Source organism: Anser anser (assembly GCF_964211835.1).
Source record: "Anser anser genome assembly, chromosome: 8".
In the NCBI taxonomy this organism is placed as follows: domain Eukaryota; kingdom Metazoa; phylum Chordata; class Aves; order Anseriformes; family Anatidae; genus Anser; species Anser anser.
In genome coordinates this window covers 25,809,557-25,830,953 of record NC_139728.1, presented here as the reverse complement: position 1 = coordinate 25,830,953, position 21,397 = coordinate 25,809,557, and the positions used below count along the sequence as shown (strand labels likewise).

General features: G+C 41.1%; 1 protein-coding gene across 10 annotated transcripts in view; it reads left to right on the top strand.

Annotated features, from left to right (window-relative positions):
• EPS15 (epidermal growth factor receptor pathway substrate 15) overlaps positions 1 to 21,397 on the top strand; it is a 64,755-nt gene that overhangs the window by 4,606 nt on the left and 38,752 nt on the right. For 7 of the 10 annotated variants that reach the window (XM_083846994.1, XM_083846997.1, XM_083846989.1 and 4 more), the window contains exon 3: positions 20,295 to 20,336. In XM_083846994.1, coding sequence (XP_083703120.1) covers positions 20,295 to 20,336 — 42 coding nt within the window. Of the gene's footprint in view, positions 1 to 12,458; positions 12,708 to 20,294; positions 20,337 to 21,397 lie in introns of those variants that run through there. The other 3 variants (XM_083846990.1, XM_083846993.1, XM_083846991.1) reach the window with 2 other exon arrangements.

Here is a 21,397-nt window from a genome sequence, read left to right as displayed (position 1 = left end):
ATGTAAATAGCCAAAGTTAAGCTCTGGTATTCATATTGCATAAGAAAAGAGGAGGATCTAAGCTTTTTGTTAGTATTACACTTTCTGGTTTATGCTGACTAGTTCTAATTACACTGTTCCTAGTTGGCAGCTAGAGAAAAGATGCAGTTCTGAATACAGCAAAATCAGTAGCAACTGAACTGTTTGTTTTATCAATGTTACAGATTTTAGTTTACATATCTGACAATTTTAGACAAAACAAAATCCAACCCACAGTTTCCTTTATCCAAGTCTCATTTACATATTGATAACATTAGCCTGTTCTGTGTGTAAAATGTCATGTCTACTTGGCTTTACACTTCTGGATGGGAATTTAATCTGTTAAATATCAAGAGTGATGTCTCATACATTTAATTACTGCAGTCTTTGCTTTAAATTTACTCATTGCACTGAATTTCTAAAACAAGAGGAGGACGGTGTTATTTTTCTTGCAGGTAGTGGACCAGTCTTACCCTGAGTATATCTCTTGGCTGTAGAATTAACTCAATTTACAATTCCTTTGCATTTTTTTTAATCTTGAATCCCATTATGCCCACAAATCCTTAATTCTAGCATTATAGTACTTTGAAGATTTCTGAGGATAGTGCGATGTTGGCTGTTACAGTGCTTGTGTGAAGCATAGGTAGTACTCCACTGAGCAGCTGATCTAAGTAGCGTTTGGCTGACTCGAGTGATGGCTGTCATTTCTCTTCCCGGTAGCAATATGCACATAGTCTGTACAGTGAATGCTCAGACTAATTGCTTTTCAGAAATGATTGATTTTTGTCATGCACAGGAAACTCTGCCGTATGCAATATGCCACTTTCTGTGGCTTTTGACTGTACTGTGCCAGGGTTCATGATGTTAAGAAATTCAGACAACTAGATAGAGTTTGGGGCAATGGACAGATTAATAGACAGATATGTATGTAGATAGATGTGTGTGTCCTCAGAAAGAAATTCCAGATGGAAAAAATTGGCATATCCGGGCAAATCAAGACATATGGTAGCTTTAAATCAAGTTCACTTTACAGTGGAGTTATTGCCTAAGACATAATAATGCCTGCAGGAACAGTGCTTCCATCCACTAAGGCAAGCTGGGAACCAAGTGTTTGGCAGGGGGTCCTGTGCAAGTATTACAAGCTGGGGAGAACTTCCTGGTAACTCTTTCTGTATTAGACTGTTTAAATGGGAAATCATTAGACTTCATATTGCAGGCACTTTAACTTTTTTGTTTGTGCTTAAGGCCTGCCAACCAAAGCATAAGTTTAAAGAGAATTTTGGTTTCTGAACTTTCAGTATTCATTTACATTATATTTTCAAGCTTTCCTTGGCAACCTTGAAGGTCAGAAAGGTCCTATGTTTTGCTGGTTTTTTTTTGTTGTTGCTGTTGTGTTTGTTTTCCTAATTAAAGCTCAAATAACCCATGCAAGCTCTTAACTCCAGGGACTGGAGCTTTATTAGAAAATAAACAAAAAAGTCAACAAAAAACAAAAAAATGGAAAATACAAAATCTTGGTAGCTGGTAAAGCTGAATTTGTTTTCTAGAGCATGCCAAATCTGAGCAAAATAAGTAGAAAGGTAGAAAATGAGCAAAGAGCATCTTCCAAGCAGATAGGCCTTATTTATCTAAAAGTGGGACAAGGAAAACTTTTATCCCACTTAACTATTACTTTTGGATGGCATTTGAGCAAGCCTTGTGTGTTTGGCAGCTCATCTGTTGAACCACCTGTTTCAAATTATGCCTCCTCAGAGGGCACTTTGCATCCAGGGACACAGTTCCCCAGAACACAAGAAATTTGAATTGGATTTGCAGTCTAGCTCTCTGTAAACATGGATATGCAATCATACATCCAAATAAATTCTGTTCATTTTGGACAGATGGAAGCATTCATATAGCTGGAGAAACCTGAGAAAGGATGTAAGTGGAGAGCCTTAGGCCATTTTCACTGTTTTGTGTCCCTCGTACAGTGCTCAGGCAGTGCAAAATAAGCGAAAATCTCGTACAGTGCTCAGGCAGTGCAGAATAAGAGAAAATCACCCAATGTCCCCAGGTAGGAAATTTCTCTTGTAGATCGGAAAGTTCTTAATGGACTAGGAGCTGATATAGTAACCAGTTTTACAGCCCATTTAAACAGTGTCTTAAAGAAATTAGAGGGTAGAGAAAGTGGAATTTGGATCCCTCCATTGATGAATTATCTCCAACCCCAGCACAGTGCGAGGGATGAACTGGGTAGTGAATCAGAAAGCTATAACCAACTCTCTGAGAGCCTTTGTTGTGCCAGTATATCTTGGCTAGGAAAGAGGATTTGGTCCATAAACTTTAGTGGTACATTAGGTAAATTTTGTATTATTTATGGCATGCTAGTGGCACTTAACTTTTTCATATGCTATCTGCTTTGAACATTCTTTTTGTCCTAACATACTGCTTGTTCAACCCTTCCGTATTCCTTCCTTTCCCCAGAACGCTGACTCAATTCATTTTACTCTTTCAGCCAGCTTGCAGTTTTAGGCATTTCCTTGTCCAGTTTCCAGTGGAACACCGTGCTTCCCCCTCAGCAGCACTGGGCAGCTCTGTTGTGGCTGCACAGTAACCTAGACCATAATCTCTTCACGGAATATGCTGAAACTATGGATTTGAGTAGCAGATGTGTACAAGAGAAAGAAATTTTGCTCATATAATGTAGTGATGGAAGAAATGGTAAATCTAGAACCAGCTAGGAGGGTTAAATGTCATTTGAGGGATAAATGTCATTTTGTCTAGGTTCTCTTTCTAGACTATTATATTTCCACAGATTGATTGCATTATCAGCAAAGTTTGAGTATTCTGGTGATGAGGATCAGACTTAAGTAATATAGTTTATGATAATTCATGAAAAGAGCCTTGACCAAATGGTGAATCCATTAAATTGTTTGGGCAGATCTTATTCAATGTGATGTACATGAAGAGTCTCATTATGACATCAGATAGAGTGAAGTACTTGAAAATATTTCCGCTAAAATTAGCACACATTGTTCATTTAATCAAATAAGTGCATGTGTGCAACTTATATATCTACAATTTTAGGAATTTTACTTTTTGTAATGTATTATATTTGATCATCTGATAAAAATAGGTCCTTACATTACATTGCTTATCCAAGTATTAAGTATTATTTTTTATTATTTTGTATTATTTGTTTATTTTTTATTATTTGTATTATTTTTTATTATTTGTATTATTTTTTAAATTAGCAGTCCCAAAAAAGTTACAGGAATTGATGAATGTTATTTCAGCAATGTTACAAAATTGAGAGACCTGAGAGAAAAAAAAAAAAAAAGTTTAATTAAAAATGTGCCTTTTTGGATCTTGTTAGTAGAATAAATGCTTTTCTCATATGAACGATTTGTTAAGTTGCTTCAGAGCTACATGGGTAGGAGACAAAACTACTGATAAGTAAAAAAGTCAGATATGTAATAATGGTAAAGGGGAAAGAGAAAGACAGAGATTCTTTGCTGTTCTTAGAACCTGCCAAGGGTGTGTTTTGGACAAGAGAAATCTTTTAGACTAACGCAATCTGGCTGGCTTTCATATGTGCCACTTGTTATATAGGCCAAGCCCCCTGTCCTGCCTTGAACACATTTCTTGAAGTAGAAGTTGGATTAAAAAATAACTCTGTTACCTGACTGGAAATGTACCTGTCGAGTGACTTAGAAACCCAAGCGGGCAGTCCAAGCTTTGGTGCTTTTGTCACAAACTTTTATCATTTAGACTTAGATATCTTGTGTACCTGAGAATCACAACTACAAAAATAAGGAGACTTGAAAAGCAAAAATAAACACCAGGCACTTATATTTATAAATGCAGCAATATAGGTTTTCTTGACCTTGATCTGTATCAGGTACTTGTATGGTTCTTATTTTTGAGCTGATATTTATGTCACCTGGCTAATAGATCTGTTCTGTAGTCCTGCTCAGGAGACCCCCAGCTAATTTCTAGCCTTGGACTTATTCCCTGCTTAGAAGAATTGAAAATAAATTAAGTAACTCATATATTCATTTTAAGTAGCCCTACTGATGCTTTTTTTCTCCTGCTTTTCTGTATATATGTAATTTACCATCATCTAGAGCTATCACAAGGAAACGATACAGAAGCTCATTCAATCATTTTTTTACAAATATTTCTGTAAGTAAATTCACTAGGGTAAACTTGATTTGAACAGGAACTAATTATCTCTCTCCAGTAAACAGGAAGAGACTGACATTCAAAAGTGTTTCAGCCTTGGATGTAATTTGAATGCCTTTTGAATCATGGGGATTCTTTTAGCAAGGCACATCCTCTGTTTCTGCAGAACTTTCATAGTTATCTGATCTTATCTAGCTTACATGGCTTCTTCCTCTGTTTTATACTGAAAACCTCATTACTTTCCTCTTTTGGGCCTCAGTGGTCTTTGTGTCATTTTCATATCTGTTTGTTCTGTGAGCATTTTGGTTTTCCTTTTAAGAAGGACAAATTTGTCATGTTTACAGAAATTAAACTGACACAGGAATCTGAAAATCTGACTGGTTTTATACTTGTAACATCATCAGTACCTTTGAGAAATCTGATACAGATTTGTATGTATAAATATACTGATACACTCTTCAGTTGCTTCTTAGCTTATGTGCTTCTCATTTCAATTAATATTACCAGCAGGAATTAACTCAGATCATCTTTCATGTTCTGGAATGTATTTTTAAGGCCAGAATATATTTAAATATAATATTATTTGTAAACCTAGCAAGTTTCATCAAAAAGCTGTCATGAAATCACTGAGATCCATGATGTAATTTTCTCCGTCACAGTGATTACTACACTCGAACTATTTTCCTTGGCTGCTTTAAATGCTGCTAAAACTCAGGCAAAGACTTTTTTTTTTTTTTTTAATTAATGGTCTCCAGACCTTTGTAGTTACAGCTGTTACATGAAACGGGTGAAGCTGCTGCAATGTCTTTTACTTCTCACTATGAATGATAGAAAAGAAATGTAAGGTCACGCAGAGGCACGCAAGTCCTTGTCAGCTGATGGAGTTCAAGTTCCACTCGTGTTCTTTTGCACCTGATCAGTCATGTGCACACCTTAAACAGTTCCATTAAGGCTGAATCATTGTTGCATTAGTTTTGCAACTTGATCTCAAAACAAAACGAGACAGAAAACAAATGAGTCAGTAAAGAAATAAGTTGGTCATCTCTGAGGATATTTCATGTTTCAATTGCATGTGTATGCAACCAAAGAAGAATATATATTAAATGTTGAACTTTGCACTTCACTTTGCAGCAATGAGATAATATTCAGGCTTTGATATTTAACAGAGCTACTCATTGTATGTGTTTAAAACATTTTTCATAAAGGAACCTATTTTAGGTCTCATCAGTCATATTACAGTACTAAGGTTCACAATGCCAAACTGATTTAGAAGAATTAAGAAGGAAAGGTGGTGTGAACACAGGTATTTTAATTACATGTCAGTAGTTCAGGAGTCTAGAAAACAAAGGGAGATTTTAAGGCAACATTCCTCACTCTTACATGCTGACACCAGTGGGATTACTTGTTTTGCACTTAAAGGAACATTTTGCCTGCCAGCGTTGTGCAATAGTTGGCCAAGGAACAGAACAGATTCCTCTCCCTGCTACAGAGCATTAAATCAAAAATAATCCCACAAGGTGGTGGTTTCTGGTTTATGGATGTACAGCAGGACTGGTTCTGAGCAGGGGGAGAGCAGCAGAAAGAAATTCCCATTGAATCACACCAAATTCCTTCTGTCTGCAGAAGGGTCTGCACTCTGCCATCTGATAGCCTTCAAGAAGTGCAATCTGCAGTCTCCCTTACAGCATATATGCCTGGTACTGTTGGAGGCAAGTAATGCTTTCCTCTCGCTTCTCCCTGTATTGTCAATAATTTGTGATCTTCTCCATAGCAACAAAGACATTGAAACACACTTTTAAATTAGCACACTTTTAAATGTAGATTGATCATGGTTAGCTAAAATAGTGAAATCAGCCCTGTCCTTGTCTACTGAGGGCAAAGTCATTAACACCTTGTCAAATATCATTGATTTCCCATAATCAAGGGTTCTGACCCATCTACTCAACATCCCTTTGACAGTCACAGTACCACAATCCAGCTGACATCTCTGCTCTGTCACCAGTGGTCTTGTCACTGTAGTTCATGTACATGAAAGATTATTGCTGAAACCAAGGAGAATATGATTTAAATTTAGGAAAGGTTTTAAATTCTAGTGTGAAATTTAACACGTGAGTATTGTGTTGTCCTGAACAGGGATGAATTTAAACATGCATTTAAGTGTTTTGTTATGTTAGGGCTTGAATCATTGCTCAGCTTGAAGAGTGGCTTGCAGGTATGGGCTTAGTGATTTGGGAAAGTTAACTTTTTTTTGGCTTATGACCCATATTATTGCATCAATACTAATTTATTTCCATAATTTCCAAACCATTTTGGTATTCTTTGGGTGGTAATTAAGAACAGGAGAAAATGAAAGAAATTTGAGAAGAAGCTAAGAATGTATAAGAAGAGAAAAAGAAACAGGAGGACAAAAAAAAGGAGAGGCTCAAGATTTACAGTAATGCCCTAAAAAGAGCAGGATGCCATAAATAGTCATGAGTTTGTCTTAGATAAAGACAAACCAATCTGTGGCAGGAAGACAGTTTTAAGGGTCAGTAACACGCTCTTTTACCTAATTACTTCATGTACCTTATAATTCTGAAATGAAATAATTATCTTTCTGATGTGCAGAGTGAATTAGTTTTATGTTAGGAGAATGCTGGGAATTCAGTGTGTAGATTTTAAGCAGATACTTCATATTTATTTAAACATAATAGACTTGTAATTGTTTTAGAAAGGCAACTCATGCATTCCCTGGACTTACAGTATAGACAATATGCCTCGGGAAAAAGAGAACAAAAGAAACTGTTGGCACAAGCCTTTCTGCTTGTTACTTTGTAAACATATTAGTTTTCAATCCTCATTTTTGTTGAATATACAATACACATTACAATATTGATGTGTTTAATTTATAATGAAGACTGTTGCTGTTTCATCAGTGGTATTGCTTTTTCTATTTTTGTCTGAGCATATATTAAGCTGTACAAGGAGTGGCTACCTCTCCAACTGCTATACTAGCTGGGCATCATGTCAAATTAATGCTTGTTGAAGATTTTTCTGGTGTTCAAATATGATCTTGAATGAAAAACTAAATCTTGTGTGAAAAATGTCATTCTGCTCTGTGTCATCCGTCTAGTTTACAAGATAACAAATTAACCTCTTTTATATATCCACATTTTGTTTAATTTTCTGGGAGCATGAGGTATAGCCCCACATGATTGACTCACACAAATTAGAGAAAATATGCCTCCAGTCTTAATGAAAAGATAAATTGTGTATATTTTTAATGGTGTAGATGAGTCTGTAGTGTTGCTGCATTTTAAGTTTGCCGATTTTCCCATCAAATATAATTGTTTTGAAGAGATTCACTCAGGCCTTATTTGGGTTTTTATCAACTGTAACATTCCTGTCTCTTAATAAAAATTCTAGTTCAAAAATATTTTTTTTTTTGGGGGGGGGGGGATACTGAATATTTGCAATACAAATTACATCATTTTCCAAAAACAAAGAGGTAAAAACAATCATTCCATCCTGTACTCTATTCCTATGTGACATAAAACTACCAGTTCAGAAAACACTCTCCGGATGAGTAAATTTGCAAAGATATAAATTTGCAAAGATACCTTAACATCGTAGTCTGTGCTTCTTTAATACTGCTATGGTTTTGTATAAATTTGATCATCCCCCAACCCCTTTTAAAACATTTTCAAAGCAGCTATGAGTTTGAAAGCCTGCAAACTGCCACGAGGAATCAAGAGCACAGCACAAGAGGAATTAGCAGATTAGTCATTTGTATGCAGTTTTCATAATGATTGCTGTACCTTTGCTAGTAACTAGGCATCTCCCTAGAAGATACACTGAAGGACTCATGAGCTTTATACAAAAAATTAACAGATACCTGTGGAAAATCTTATAAAGAAGGACAAACCAGCTATTTTAATGGTTCCCTGTAGGCTTAAAACATACCAGCCTATCGGAAATCCTACGTCCAGGAAACTTGTAGCTGCATATAATGTAAAGAGCACATAAAGCTGGGGCGTATTACTAGAGACACGCCTGTAGCTGGGATTTCCTAAAGCAACTTGTGTCACTAGTCCTGGAAAGTACTTGAGATTTCTGATAAAAGATACCTTCAGTCCGAAAGGTCACTGAAGTTCTGTGCTGATCTTCCTCATTTCTCAGGAGGGAACTCTTGATACCAGAAGTGTGGTTAACTGCTGGTGTGTGTCACGAGTCCAGCTGTGGCGTGGCTTTCTGAAACCTGGTCAACCTAAGGCAGTTTTTGCTTACCTATAAGTAGTTCTCTTTCATTTCCACTCTTTGATATGAGGATTGTAATACTCTTTTTGCCAGGATGCTGTGTGTTTGTTCATATGGTTCCTTTTGCCCTGTGAAAATCCAAATGGTTTAAACCTTCCGCTAGTTAGATCCTTCATTTGGTATTTGCAATACTGGAGCTAATCTGCTTTGCACTGAAATTCCAGAAAGCTGGCTAAGTCATTTCATGTTTGGGTATGCAGGAGGCAGGAGTGAGTCACTCCTCTAGTCAGCCTCCTGAGCGTTCATGGGCTGTAATAATACTTTTCCTGGAACAAGCAGAACAGGTCACACTGAATACCTATGTGTTGTTTTGAAAGAAAAAAAAATAAAAAGTGCTTCCTGTGTACTGAGCCATAAAATAAACAAAGCTATGATAAAGGAAGATAAAGGAAGGCATGGCCACTTAAGATGTTATTTCCAGGAGACCAGTGGATCTGATTAAAATGTTATTAGCCTTACTAAAAGTATTTGGTGACTGTAAGAGGTGCATAAAACACAGAGGTCATTAGTGTCTGATTCTCACTTGTGTAAAAGCCTTTTTAAACTGTCTAGCTCGGGTTTCAAATTCAAGTCAACTGTTCTAGAACAAGTCACTTTATATACATACACTGTGTCTTACAAAAAGGGATTTGCACTGAAGCAGTTATGCTGTTGCTATTGTAGCTATGTTGGTGCAAGGCCCATCCTCCACAAACCATTTGCCTGGTTTTGATTTATTAGTAGTCACTTGTTTGTCCCATGTAGATTTAACCTTGGGCATTTTGCTTTTAAAGAAACAATAAAGAACACTGAGATCTGGTATCCATTTGCCAAAATGTCAATACCTACAATACCCATACAAAATCCTGTTATACTTACAAATAACAGCATGCTAATACTGTTTGTCGTGTTATTTTGATATCAAGTGTCCTATACTAGGGGATCTTATGGCAAGTAGATCAACATTTAGCAGTTATTACATTTATTACAGAGCAGATTACACATAAACAGATTTCCTGCAGCAGAATTCTTATTGAAGGTGACAATGTATAAAATGAAACAGTTAATTTTAGTTTTTACATTGTTCATTGGCCTTTTGACTTTCTGACGTTCTTTACAAGCTTTCCCCAAAACCCAGCACAATCTCACCACCCCCTTCCACACTACACAATTCTCAGAGTAGGAGATACTGCAAAAGGCTGTAAGATTCATGGGGTCAGCAAAGGGAGAAACAGGAAAACAGGGTTTCCATGTTTAGAAACTCTCCCAGCCCCAGATTTCCACCCTAGCCAAGCCCTAGTGAGCTGCTCTTGGTTCAGCCAAAGAAGTAGTCGGAGTGTGTTGTTTTGCAAACCTGCAAAAGGTTTGGGATAGATTTTAATAATTGTTCTCTCTATAGAAAATAATCAGTAACAAGTTACTACTACTTTCACAGTATGAAGTCCGTTTTTATGAGCCTGTATCAGGACATGAAATTTTTATTACAGCATAGAAACAGATAGCTGTTTCCTCCTGAGAGCTGTCATTCCAGGTTCACAAATATCTGCCATACAGCGGTGGATTGGCATCAAGCTGCCAAGTGCTGTTGCAATTGTTACAGAGATGTCTGAGGCCATGAGCGAGCTGCTTTAACTCAGGTACTTGGAGGCCTCCAGGACAGTATTTGCCTGCAGGAGGCACACAACATTCAACACCAGCAAAGACCTACGTGACCGCACCAATCTGGTGTTGACTGAATGGAACTCATTATTATTTTAATTTGCAGAGGCCACAGTGATTACCTTGAGCAATTCTCGCACTCTGACTCTGGACAGAACAGCCATGAGTGATCACTGTGTGTTTTGAAAGGCTGTCCACCCCTCAGAAGAACCAAACGTGCCATACGCATGGCCAGGGCGCGAAGGGCCATAGGCACGTCCCCAGCACTGCCCGCTAGCTCCTATCCTCACTGGGGGAGCAGCGAGGGCAGCCCGTATTGCTGATGCTGCCCAGGAGAGCTCAGCAGCGGCATGAAAACCCTCGCTGGATCAGCAGGCTGCCGTGCTTGCCTAACATAGAGGTTTCTGGAAGGTCAGGCCCTCACAGACGTACCTGCTGGACAGCATGTTGTGCCCAGAGGGGACCTGTGACTTTTAATTGTGCTCTGGGTGAGGCTGCTCTGCGTGAAGGGCTGTGCAGGGAGAGCTGAGTGCCCGTGCAAGTCCCCGGTGTTCCTTCCCAACCCACCCTGCACCCTCATTTCGACAGCAGCAGCGGGTCTAGGCCTGCACCAGCTGGGAGACTCCTGATGCAGGACCCAGTAAAGAGCCGGGGACCAGCAGCAGGGACACATCTGCCGAGTCAGGCAGCCTGCCCACAGAGTCCTACTGGCAACAGCCTCCAACGTTAAGCCTGTAACCCCAGAGCCAGCTCCCGTTACCCTGTTTTACACTTTCCTTCCATTTGCAGTGACAAGATGTCAGCCTCAGCATGACTGGCCCCCTCCTGAGGGGCTGCCAGTCCGCTGCTGAGTTGTAGCCGCTCTCAGGTGGGGAGAGGAGACCAAGATGAGGAAAACAACACAAAGAGCAAAGGGCATCCACAAGAGGTTGTGGCAATTAACAGGAACCCAGGCCCTCTGGTTCTCTTCTGTGGGCCCCTCAAAAATGCTGACAGGCTCCAATGCTGCTGTCCCCTGGAGACACAGCTGTGGTTTGTAATCTCCTGATTTAATTTCCAGATAATATTATTGTGGGATAGTATTCCTGTTTTAATCAAAGAAGAAAAAAAATCAACCTAGACAGGTAATAGCCTCTGCTGTTTTCTAGGGTTTTTATTTAGGAGGAAATGAGTGTGAGGTGGAGTAGAGGTGTGACCGTCAGTGTGAATGGTGTGAATATTTTTATTTTTATACTATTTGCTTTCTGTATTCTTCTCTTTTGTATCTTTTTTTCTTGCAGAAATGATGACTGAGAAAGAGGTCAGTAACATAGAGCTTCTAGAAAACCTTTGTTAGAGAATAGGTGGGTGAGATCCCACATGTATCATGACAGATGTGAATAGCAGCTAACAATGACTGCTGGCTGAGGAATGACGGGATGCAGAGGTGGGGCGTGAACATCAGCATAAGCATGAAACTGAGCTGAAGATTAAAAAAAACAGCACTGGTAGGAGAGAATGAAGAAAGGAGGAAGAAAACAACGCACGCTGTGAAACCTTTCCAGTCAGCGTGACTCCTGATAATTTATTGGTCTGAATGTGTAATGCAAGGTTAGATTCATGCCTGGTCCACCTTTGGCTAAAGCACAGAAACTGGGATTGTTTCCCTCCACCCTTGGTGGCTGATGTACAAGGTGGTAGGGCAAAGCGGTGAGGGAAGCAGCCGAAATAGCCAGCGTGTGGGAGCGAGCAGGTACAGGAGGGGCAGCTCCCGCTCGCTGCTGCCTGGCTGTTCTGTGCCAGGGGCAGAAGGGCCACAGGCAGTGATAACCGGTGACATAAATGTTGCTTTCAGCCAGTTTGCATGCAGGTGTTTCTTGAAGGTTCGATCGTGGTGCTGTTGGCTCTCCACTCCCGCCTGCTCCTCTTTGTCTTGCTGTGATGTTTCCTCACCATTTTTTTCTCCCGTGAGGATTTTTCGCCCCCCTGCTTGTGCTTTCTCCCCCATAGGAGAAAGCACGGAGAGCCTCAGGGAGCGACGGGTTCCTTGGCCGGCATTTCCCTTCCTGCAGGACCAGAGGCAGGAGGCCGGGGCTGACCCTGGCCATGTGGAGCCATGAGAGGACGCGTTGGCTCAGCTCATCCTGCCGGCCTCACGCGGCTTCCTCTGGGCCCCGTTCCCAATTCTGTCACAACCAAAGCCCCACAGCCATATAGTTTGGGAGCTCCCCACCTGGCTGATGACTAAACCAGGGGGATGTAACACTTCGGCATGCGCGAAGCACCCGCAAGACCCCACACGGGAAAGGCAGGCAGCCTCCGATCCGTACCAAACCCCCACCCGGCTCCGCCTTTTCACTGCAGCTTCCTCCCGCGCGCTCCGGCTCCAGCCAGCCGCTTCCACCGCCCGGTTTTCCTCTCGGGGCGGGCTCCGGCTCCGACGACTCCGGGCGGGCGGGCGCGGATCCGGCGCCGGGTTTTGACCGGGGCCCGGCCGGGGAAGTTGCCGAAGTTGGGCAGCGGGCGGCGGGCGGCGGCGGCGGCGCGTCCTTCCTGCGGCCCGGCCGGTGCATGATGGAAGCAGCATGGCCGCCCACCTCTCCCTCACGCAGGTACCGCCCGCCTCCCTCCGCCCCGGGCCGGAGGGTGAAGGCCAGGGGCAGGGCCCCGGGGGAGCGGGGAGCGGAGCGGCTCGCTGCTGCCCCGGCCGCCCCTCAGCCTGCCCCGCCGCCTAACGGGCGCCTAACGGCCGCCGGCGCTGTCAGGTGGCGGCTGGGGGGGGGTGTGGGGGAGGTTGGGACCCCCCGTGTGAGGGAGGGAAGGCAGGGGGAGATCCCCCGGGATCGCCGCGATCCCCGCCCGGCCGCAGGTGCCTCTGCCCCGGGGACAGCCCGCAGAGCTCGGGGCCGCGGCTGGCAGCGCCCTCGGTCTTTTGTCTCGGGGAAAGGCAGCGGGCGCCGGGCTCAGATAAAACAAAACAACAGAAAAAAAAAACCAAAACCTGCCCCGCGCGTGTGGGAGGCGGGTGGTGAAGTGGGTGTGGGGGGCGCCGTGGCTGTGCCCGAGGAGCTTTTGGGCAGGAGCTGGGGTTAGGGGGTGCTGGGGTTGCTCTGGGTGCAGAAGAGCTGCGAGGATGTTGCTCAAAGGCCTGTTGCAGCGGTGTCTTAGCTCCAGAGATACCGCCTTGGAAGTCATTTTACTTCTTTTTTTGTTAGCTGTGTGATGTGGGGGTACCCTTTTCACCCACTGGCTTTACAGGTGCCTGATGATGAAGGACTTTGCAGGTCCTTACGATGAAGGACCTTGCATGGTCTTAAAGCTTGGACAATTTTGGCATCTTTAGTGTCCAGGTGATCTCTTTGCCTAAACCTCTTTGTTGCTTGAATTTTTTTCCTTGATGGCAGTAGAATTCCTCCATACGTGTGCTCGTACACTGTTGAGGCTGCTTCGTGTTCCCTAGAGATTTGGTAGGTAACGAACTGTACTTCTGGTACTGTTTTGTTTCATGTAGCAGGAACATGAGAAGTTTTCATTCCTACCTGACATGAGCCTGAGGCAGGCCTGTCAGTGCACATGCTCCTTGCTTGGAATGCTTCAATCTGATCGTCAGTTGTCACACGTATGTAAAAGCTGGTAAAGAAGTGTGACTCACTTACGCATGCATGAGGAAACCAAAAAGTTCGGAGCCAGACTACTCAGTTGGCAGTTATTCTGTTCTGTAGTTGACTTGTGAGGAAATCCTCAACCATTTTAAGGAAAGAAAGGGTGGTTCATTAAAAACATGAACTCCAAATACGTGGAGAAAACATGTCTTTAAAGGTCTAAAGAAATAAAAGGAATATACTTGTGAAGGTAATAGTACCCTCTGTGAAAGCATGCTTTGATAGTCAAAAATGTTAGGTTAGCATTTTCTGTGTCTCTTTCAACAGTCTTCAAGCAAAAGAAAAATGTTTAAAGCATGCCTTTGTTGAAGGACAAAGTTTTCCTAGACCAGTGATTTAATTCTATGGGCTATTCTGTGGGCATGGGCTCTTCTGGCCCTTTTATGGGGAGAGGGGAGGAGTGCCTGCTACAGTATGTTCTGCAGGCATACAGGCTGTGTAATCCTTTCATTGTAGAGTTTACGTACTTTTTTTTTTGGTCACATGGAACAGGGACTAAATAGAAATGTGATAACGTTGACAGGAGCAGAAAAACTGCCAGTGTCCTTAAAACCGCTGTGACTACAACTTGCACCAGTGGTTAAATTGAGGAAGCTATTTCTGTTGTTGTTGACCATTTGTGTGGGGAGTTCTTTTTTGGGGAGTGGGGACAGGAGGAGCGTGCTTTGAATAAAAATAATCTTAGAAAGTCAAGCAAGCCTAAAGATCATTTCTTCAACGTAGGCTCTAATTTCAGGCATTTTAGAGTTATGGAAAGTCCGAAGTGTTCTGAATCCATTCTGATGTAGTGTGAGGAAGTGAAAGTGAGTACCGGGGTGGGAGGGGATGGTTGCTGGCTGCAGTTAGATCAATTACTAACACGAGCGAGACAAACTGTGCAGGCTGGTGCTTTCTGCTGTAAACATGCAGAGAATAAGAGGCAGTTCTGCTTGACCTGCAGTCGAGCTCACAGTTGTCTCAGATTTTCTTTTTCCCCTTCTTATGTGGTTGTGACCGATTTAACACAATGAGGAAGTTGGGTGTTTCCAAAATCGGACTGGGGTATTTTCAGATGGCTTTGCAGCTGCGATATCTGCGAGGGCTGAGCATTGTTTATTTGAATATTAAAGCTTCATTTAAGTAACGTGGAACTTTCTGTTGGTTGATAAGTAAAAATATTTTGGGCCTGTGTAGCTGTAGTGAAATTTATTACACCAAGTGTGCTTGAAGAGCGTTGCAAAATGAATATACTTAATCTGAAGTGTCCTGTTCTCCTAATTTTGAACCCCTTAAGCAATATCTTGTTGCCACTTGCATTTGCTCGGTAAGTGTCATGGTCTGAGCATAACTGAATTAAGTGTGGAACTTCTAAGAAAACTTGTACCAAGTGAATGTTTTGTTGTGGTTGCCTTCAGCTTGAAAACAGCATCGGTAAGAAGGAACTGTTCATATCTAGCAGTCTGTTGTTGGAAAACTCTAATTAAGCTATAGCCAATGAGAAGAATTTTATTTTTGATCTTCCAAATATGGCTGCTTAGCTGGTTTAATTAATTTACAGAGGAAGGAAATGAAGACAGAAGATGCAGAAAATACATGTTAAGAGTGTGGGCGATGTTTGGAGGCTCGTGCAATGTGGACATTCAAAAACTTCCTGTCGCCACTGAAAATTAAGGTGGTAGTTCAGTAAGAGAAACTGCTCATGTGTGTTTGAAGGTTCGGGGAAATTAAGATGGGAGCGTCCAGAAGTATTCAGGGAGAATAGTAAGATACCTTCTTGTTTTCCTGATATTATGAAATACATCTTTTGTGAAAAAGTGGTTGTCATCTTAAAAAGTAGCTTTGAGCTGCTTTAATAAACGAGACGGTCATGTAACAAGATTGTACCCCATGTCTCAGTTCAGACTTCAATATCTTGTCACAGGTCCAGAGCGCTGTGTTTTGTTGACTAAGGGATTCGCTGAATTACAGCTGACGCTAAGGTGGACACCTGTCTGATGCATACATTGCCAGTTACTGGAGTATATAGGATGTAAACACAGTATGAATGAGTCTTGTAGTAACAGGTATGTTGTAATGCAGAGCCAAAAAGCAAAGCTCAGCAGTTACTTAATTCTTTTTCACCTGAGGTTTGTGGCAATCTTCAGACTTCTGTTAGGGATCAACACAATGGTAAAATCAGGATTTTAGTTTATTATTATTTTACAGGAGTGAGAAATGTGTCCTTCTGCATTGTCCTCTGTAAAAGATAAAGAAACCTGACTGTGTGTGTGCACGTGTATGTGTGTGTGTGTTTAAGCTTGTGCACGACCAGTCAGCCTCCCCTGTAAAGCAGGTAGAACTAAATTTTTGATTGGTATTGCACCAGCCATGTTAGACAGTAGCTGAAAGGCAGTGGAGCTGCTTTTTCACATTTTACAGACTTTGTTCAGTACTGATTATAAGATGGTAGAGGCTTCCTGTAGTGATTTGAAAATGGAATTGAACCATATTTAATTACGCAGTGACAGCCATCTGCGCAAAGAGAAGGTGGCAGAGCCTCTGCGCATGCTTCAGCTGTTCAAGGGGAATGAAGGTTCTGACTCTGAAGTGCATGGCAATATATGTGCATATAAATGTGCTATAAATACTTTCTTATCTTGTGTTATTGCTGTAGGGGAAAACTTTAATCTCAAGGAAGCTTTCGCTCAAGAGCTCTGTTTAATGTCCTCAACATAAATGTAAGGGAAACAGTGTGATTGCACCAACAAATAGACCTCTTAAAGTACAAGCAAATAAATCTGGAGAGGGATGTCTGCTCTTGTTTAACAGTTTTGGGATATCTAACACTGTGTCATCAAATGATTGTAGAGGAGCAGCATGGATTTTTTTTCACCTAGGTGGGACAAAATTTCAGAAGACTGGATGGAAACAAGTGAATGTGCAGGATGTGCACCAATACTTGTCATTTTGGTCCTGTGTTGTACAGCCTGGAACAGTGACTCTGTAGCTCCCTCTGTGTCTGTGAGACTAATAGTGCTAATGTCAGTGTAGTAATAAAAAGACAGTACTTGGAGGAAGTTTTATAGTGTGTGTGTGGGGGGAAATAATACACAAAGGCTGGATTCAGATCCTTCTTTCAAGGGACGCATTGTGTGTGTGTGTATGTCCTATAACCAAGCGCATCAACTCCAAGCTGATGTTGAGTTGTTCTTGGTCATGGAACAGAAAGTGGTAGAAAGCTTTGCTGTGAGGCACTTCAAATAAGAGAGAAAAACAGTAGGAAAACGTTTTGTTGTCCTTTGGAAAGGGCATCATAATAAAAACCAGCTTGCCTTAAACTTACCTGCTGTTTGGCCTTGTGCTCTTTTTTTTTTTTTCCTTACTTGTTTAGCTCTTGCTTGTATTCCTGCCAGTGCCGTGCCCAGGCTACACGCTGCTGTAGAAGGGATTCCAGGCAGAATGATCCCTGGATGTTACATTTGTCTTTTGGGGTTAATTTCATGCCATTCTCAGACTTGGAGGGAGCTGCATTTAGTGGTGGAAGAGTGCTGAGAGGAACTACTTGGAACTACTTGTACTTTATCCTTCCTTCCTTTTTTTTTTTCGGAAGTGGAGAGCTAGGCTCTGTGCTGCGTTTCAGAGGAACAGTTCTTTGCCACCCTGAGTCTGCCCGGGACCCAGGAAAGAGCAAGAGGACAGCTACGTGCAGGACACTTACTGCCAGATGGTGTCATTTGGCCTGGAAGCTGTTTTTCTCTGTAGACAGCCTCCCACCCTGGGCTCTTTAACTTTTTCTGCGCAAAGGAAGGCTGTGGATGGCGGGGTGGCCAGCCTGGCAGTAGTGTTGTGTTACACCTAAATGTGAGCGTGCCGGGGGTGAGAACCTGGGGGCACTGACACCTTGACTGGCACCACAAGATGAAAAGGCAGGTGTCCCTGAAGGTGGCTTCTGTTTCCTGGGTTAGCATTCTGCAGTTGGTTTTGTCACAAAGGCTGTAATTACTAGAGCAGGCATGACTCTTGTGAAGTGATTAACTTCTGAAGGGAATCGTAATAACGTAATTCTATTTTTGTGTGCAGTGGAATCTGACCTTTTCTCCCTTCTTCCTTTCTGCATTGAAAACAAGTTGAATTTACTCTCTGCAATTGCACATTATAAATCCCAAAAAAAGAACGCTGACAAGAAAATTTTACAACAGCGCTTTAGAGGGTGTAGAACAGTGTTTTTCTTCTTCTCTCAGAAGATCAAGAATATCCCAGACATTTATATCTTTTATTTTATACTTCACGGGAAAAACAAGTCTGTTACTAGTAAAAAATAGTCTGGGAATTTTTTTGTTACTATTATTCTATTTGTCGTCACAGGAAATTCCAGTTATTGCAGCGATACTGATGGTCAAATGGGTATTGGAAACATTAATGAAATAAACAAGAATTACTGGCCTGCGCTCCAAGCGCTGAATGAAGAGATTGTTTTGCACTTAGTGTTTTCATGGCAGGACTCGATATTTCCAGGAGTGACAGTGATAGGTCTGGCTGTAAGAATGAAACATTTGGCTGAACAAAGGGGGATATTGGGCAAGAGGGATGATGGATTGATGCTTCGAGAGTGCGCGCTGGCCAACGTTGTTCCAGTTATTTTGCTTGTAGCTCTAATTCGATTCTGTGTCTGTGCTGTTACATTACAATGAATTAATGAATTTTGGAAATATTTGAATGTTCGGGAGAGTTGCTCCTCTAGACTGCCACTGAAATTGTAGCCGAGTCAGTAAGCAGAGCATTTGTAGTTAAGAAAATGTAAGTATGCTTTGGGGCACGTTGAAAAGTGACAGAAAGTGGCGTTGGGTTGGCGCTGCGGTGGTCAGGTCTGGCAAAGCGTGAATGTATTTCGTCAGGCTGGTTTGAGGGATATGCAAATGCCCGCCTAGGTAGTGGCTGAAATAATAAACCTTTGGGTACTGACGGAGGTTTCCCAGCACGTGGAATTTTGTTACCACCACGACCCCAAAGAAGTAAACAAAAACCCCGAAAAGTAGAGACTGAGCAATGCTGTGAGGCTCTTAGAAACTGAGTGCCTCAGGGGCAGTGTTCTTGGTGAATATTTGGGTTTAAAGATCTGAAAGCAGGTGCTCCTGTTACCTCTGGCTGTTCTCTGTCATCTGCCTTGTGGGGTGCTCTGTTAATACAGCATGCTTTCTGTACTTGAACGGGATCATGCTAAAACCCCAATTTCTAAATAGTTTCTAAAACCAAACTTTCCCAGTAAACATTCTTCAATAATCGGCATGTGTGGAAGTCTGGCAACTTTATTAGCTGTTGCTGTAGGAAAATATGTGTTTTTTTTTTAAATAGTCACTATTTACATGTGCTGTAGTGAAGTCTTTTCTCTAACTCTGTGATTGATGACAGCCTAGCATACTGTTGGTTTCTGTCTTTCAATGCAAATTTCTAAACTTTAAATCAGGAAAAAACTACCTTGTTTGGATTTAGTTCGTGTGAAGGTCTGTGCGTGCGACCCAGAAATTTAAGATCACATTCATCTTAAGGGGGAGGAAAATTCTAGTTTCTGGATCATATTCAAAATTAGTTTTTTATGACATGGAACTCACTTTAACTTCTGTTGTGCTTACGTTTTCCAACTGGGGTTGCAAAGGCACCCCATTGCAATGATTCTAGGATTATCCTCCGCATAAATGCACCCAGTCACGCACACAATCTTTGCTTCATGCAACGTGCGCTTCATGAAAACAGCATCTAATTTTGTGCCTCTTCTAACTTCAGGGAAAGTGAGGGAACCCTATCAGTACATTTTTGGGGAATCTCTTGACCAAAGGTCCTCGGTACAGGAACAGATACTAGTTTACTAGCTTCTGTGTGATTTCAGGCTTGTTTTTTTGTTTGGCTGAATAGAGTTTCTAAGAATGGTTCGATTTAAGAAAAAAAAAAAAAGCCTTTTCCAATGATGGCGTTTTATCCTTGCTCACCTAAGTTTAGGTGAGCACTAAGTGTCTGGTAGATGACAGTGGAATTAAGGCAGAAGTGATGTCTGGCAATGATTCAAGTTGAAAAAAACTAACTTAAAATATTACTTTTTCTTGCATCATTGCTTTGGATTTAGTTGTCCATCCACAAACTAATTTGGATGTCTGCGAGTTTTGCAGACTAGTTGTGTATGGCACTAAATTCTAAGGAACGAGGCAGTAGATAATGAAATAAAACTGTCTGGCTTTGTATTCGTAAGTGAGCACTTCCTAGACTGTGTCACTTCAGGTTTCTTCTCGTTTGTCTGTATTTGATCTTGCTCAGGAATTGTTGTCTCATACTGCCCAGCCTGCTGACCCCCCTGATAGAGTAATCTGATAGCGGTTAGTATCGCTGCCTTCAAAAAAGAAGTCGTCTAAAAGTTACTGTATAAAGAGCTGTCGTAGTCCTAATTGTTTTGCCGAATAAATAGAATTATATAAATGCTTAATGTTTCTCTGAAGACCAGAAAAAGTGTTTTCTAGCTTTAGCTATATAGGCAGAAGACAGTTGAAATATGGATTTTGTTTAATTCTATCTTTTTTTCTTCTTGTATAGCTGTCAAGTGCAAATCCTGTGTATGAGAAATTCTACCGACAGGTATGTATATTCTTGTTGAGAAAATAAAATTTATTTTGTATAAAATAATATTATTTTGCTCTAGACTTCAGCGTGGCTAGCAATGTGTAGATGACTGAATTTCAAGGCAAACACTTCTACTTTACAATATATTTTTGTAGTAACTAACACTTGGGTCTGAGCTATATCAGAATAAATTTAGTTATAAGATGACTTATTTAATTTTTTAGCAAACTGTCGTATGTGTAACATACATTACTTTACAATTATACCAGACAGTTAGCTGTTGGAATGGAGTATACCCTTGCTAAATACTGTGGGGATATGGTTTTTTTCTTTTCCTTTTTACAAATGAGGCTGGTTTTCTTGTGTTTGTGGTCCAAGGTTCTTACCAGCTGCTGTAAGGAGTGAAATTTGGTTGGAAGGCCACTGAACGCTGAAAGAATATGTGTAGTTCTTGCAGCTCCCCTCAACAGATAAATCTTTTGACTTTGGAATTTTATACATAACTTATCTTTTATAGTTAGATCCAGCAACAGTAAGGTGTATTAATTTCTATAAATACAGCTTTTTTTCCGAAAAAAAGCTGTTTAAACTACTGTATTATATCAATATTTTGTATTTTGCATATCTGATTATGTAATGACAGATATATGATAACATTTAAAGAAACATCTAAATGAATTGTATAAAAAAAAATGCCTATATATACATATATACAAAGACTTGTTGAATAACTGTTGAACCTCTGAAGCAACCTAATAGGATGTTTTTCTCCTGTTGTGCAACTGTTAATGTTCCTGTTGGTTTGTTGTAAGACAGGATATCGTGTATACGATGACATTTTTATTTAGGAACTTCTTTTGGTTTTGGTTATCAACGTTAGAATGCAAGCTGCCCTGCTAGGGAAGAGAGAAGATCATGATTTCTATCAACACTCTCTTTTTGGTTTGTGCTCAGAGGATTAATCCCTTTCTCAAGTGCATAAAATAGTGTATCAGCCTGTGACGTCTCAAAAGTTTGAGCTCGCTCTTCTACTTTAAGAAGGCTTTTTCTCCACTGAAGGGGAGTAGCAGTTTGCT